General features: G+C 34.3%; 1 protein-coding gene across 2 annotated transcripts; it reads left to right on the top strand.

Annotated features, from left to right (window-relative positions):
- The first annotated feature begins 1177 nt into the window (after nt 1–1177).
- LOC110036094 (ACT domain-containing protein ACR4-like) lies at nt 1178–2489 on the top strand. 2 transcript variants are annotated; one of them, XM_020740454.1, is made up of 3 exons: nt 1178–1921; nt 1996–2074; nt 2155–2489. In XM_020740454.1, exons 1-3 carry the CDS (start codon nt 1703–1705, stop codon nt 2163–2165), a joined length of 309 nt encoding a protein of 102 aa, XP_020596113.1. In that variant the 5' UTR covers nt 1178–1702; the 3' UTR covers nt 2166–2489. The 2 variants fall into 2 exon arrangements, with proteins under 2 accessions (XP_020596113.1, XP_020596112.1); XM_020740453.1 differs by having other exon boundaries at nt 1996–2100; nt 2176–2489.
- Nucleotides 2490–2903: the final 414 nt, after the last annotated feature.

Raw genomic sequence — 2903 nt, 5'->3', positions numbered from 1 at the left:
AAATTACGTGGCATCTACTTAAAAGCCCCAAAAATATATTCTAAGAAATGAGAAATATATAAGCTAAAGGTCCTTTGGACACAACTGTAAAATTTCAATTAATATATCATTCTGAAAAAGCAATTAATATATTCTTTACATTTGTTTCAATTATAACAACCCAATCCTGATGGCGCGGGGACTGATTCTATTTTCACAGCTGAAGCCATGGAATTAGGAAGGGGACTAGCTTACGTGTCCTCATTACCCTAATTATCGTCCAAACAATTCTGGCTAAAATCATTAATAAAAAGCCTCAAAATACAAATATCATATTCAGAATTAATCCTCCTCGATTGATCCATTTTCCTCATAATTTCTTCTCTCACTTCCCACCGTTAGTCTTCTTTCTCCCCACCGAACTTCTCCTTCTCCGCCTTCTTTCTCCACTGTAGTTCGCGCCGGACTTCTCGTTCCGCCAGACTTCTCCTTCTCCGTCTTCATTCTCCACTGCAGTTCCTGCCGGACTTCTCCTTCTCCATCTTCTTTCTCCATTGCTGTTCTCGCCGGACTTCCTCCCCGTCTTCTTTCTCCACTGCTGTTAGATACAACAGAGTGATTTTTGTTCCTTCATTTGAAATCAAAGTTTTGCGTTATTTAAAATATTTGATTTAAATTTTGTTTAAATTATGATTTTCAAAAACAGTAATGGCTCAAGAATACCCCAATTTCGAGTCTCAGTTTGTCCCCCTCCCACAAAATATCCCTCCCCTGGGTAGTTACAATTTAATTATTTTTATTATCATTTTTTTTTTAATTTTGTTCCAGAGATGAATATGAATGTAGTTCTGTTGTACTTGTCATTCATAATCATCTACTTTGTGAAAGAAATGAAAATACTTAAAAGTGCATGCGAATGATTACTCTCTAAAATATTAAATAGTTCGTTATTGTTTTTATTAAAATAATTATTTGTTGCAGGATAAGTATTGATAATGAAACATGCGCAGATTACACTCTCGTTATGGTATTTTTTTTCTCGATTCATTTCTAATATGTTTTTCACTCATTTCATTTTATTTTTTTATGAAATAAATATAAATTTTTTTTATTGTGATGAATGTAGGTGGATGGCATAAATAAGCCTGATATTTTGCTAAATATTATTCAAGTTTTGATTGACTTGGACCTCATTATCTCCAAGCCCTATATTTCGTCTGATGGAGGGTGGTTTACAGACATATTCTATGTCACCTATCCTTAAGGGCATAAAATAAGAGACTCAACTTTTATAAGGCATATACAACAATCCCTTATTGTTGCTGCCCAAAGCCAAAGCGGATCCTCAAATCCAACACAAGTCAAAATTAGTGATGGCAACATAGTCGCCGTTGACCATTTTGCCTCCGACTGCACCGCCCTTGAAATAACTTTTTTTGATCGACCAGGTATTTTCTCTTAGATTGCGAACGTGCTATTTGAGCTATCATATTTTATGGAATCAGGAGAATTATGGTCATACAATGGACATGCTGCTTGCATACTATATTTAAAGGAAAAAAATACGTGTCAACCTATCATGGATCCAATTAGATATAATTACCTAGTGGAGCACTTGGCGAGTGTTTTGAGGATGCAACACTCCACGAATGAACTATGAACGGTGAGACTGAAAGACTCCACAACATGTCGGTTTCATACTGAACGACGACTGCATCAGTTGATGGATATGTGTACATTTATCGATGTTAGTGAAGATAACAAAGAGGTGTGCTTGCCGCAGGTGTCGATTGAAAGTTGGAAAGATGTAAACTACATAGTTGTGAAAATGAGGAGTAGCGATAGAGCTAAGTTGATGTTTGATGTGGTGTGTGCTCTAACTGATCTTGATTATAATATATTTCATGGATCGATTATCTCCCAAGATTCGGTAGCATATCAGGTACTTAAATAATTTTTAAGCTTAAATTGTCAATTGTAAATGTGAGTTTATGTTTTAATTTGTTTTAAATATAGGAATATTTTGCGCGGCGGACAAATGGTTACAAGATGCTGAATGAATTTGAAAAACAAACTTTAATTCAAAGTTTGACAGGTGCTGTTCAACGGAGAATATCTCGAGTATGTATGAGTTTTGTACTTTTTAGATTAATAAAAAATATGATATTTTTGCAGTATATTTGTAATTGAGTGCAGGGCCTAAAGATAAAGGTGCGTAAATTAGACCGTCATGGTCTACTATCTACTGTGACTATGACATTAAGGGAGAATAACTTGTCACTCGAGAAGATGAAATTCATCACTGGGGATGGCTTGACAGTTGGTTATTTTTATATCGGTGATGTCTCCTCTTCCACTAATGCCAACGAAATTGATCAGCAAAGGCTCGAGGTAGTGTGTCATGAGATTGGTCGAGACGTCTACTTTGAAAAAAAAGAATAATGAGTGCATCATCAGTAGCCCGTCGGCTCCTAAGAAGAATGTATTTTCTTTTTTTCGCTCTTTGGGAATGAGTTTGTGGTTTCATATCAAGCGTCTCATTGGCAATCTCTCATTTATGAGATAAACTTTTATTTACATAGTTTATTAATCCAATAAATTTTTTGTAGTTGTTCTTATGATTTTACAGAAATAATTTAAATCAACTAAATGATAGTATTTTTTTTTTTTTTCCTATTTTTCCTCGTTAGCGCTAATTTATTGTGTTTAGTTATTCTTAAATTGACAATGCAAATCTTGATGTTACATCACAATCGAAAAAAAATAAAGTGGATTTTATCCGATGGATTTACCTCCCATTTTCACTATGAATAAAAAAAAAGCAACATTTTAATTTGAAAATATCGAAATACACTTGATTAAATTAACCATCCACGATAGACGAGGCCTGACGATTTTGACGATATTGAGCACTTTTGTTTTAA

The sequence above is a fragment of the Phalaenopsis equestris genome, unplaced genomic scaffold, assembly GCF_001263595.1.
Source record: "Phalaenopsis equestris unplaced genomic scaffold, ASM126359v1 Scaffold202441, whole genome shotgun sequence".
NCBI lineage: Eukaryota > Viridiplantae > Streptophyta > Magnoliopsida > Asparagales > Orchidaceae > Phalaenopsis > Phalaenopsis equestris.
Note: the sequence above shows the minus strand (reverse complement) of the source record. Positions and strands in the feature narration are given on the sequence as shown.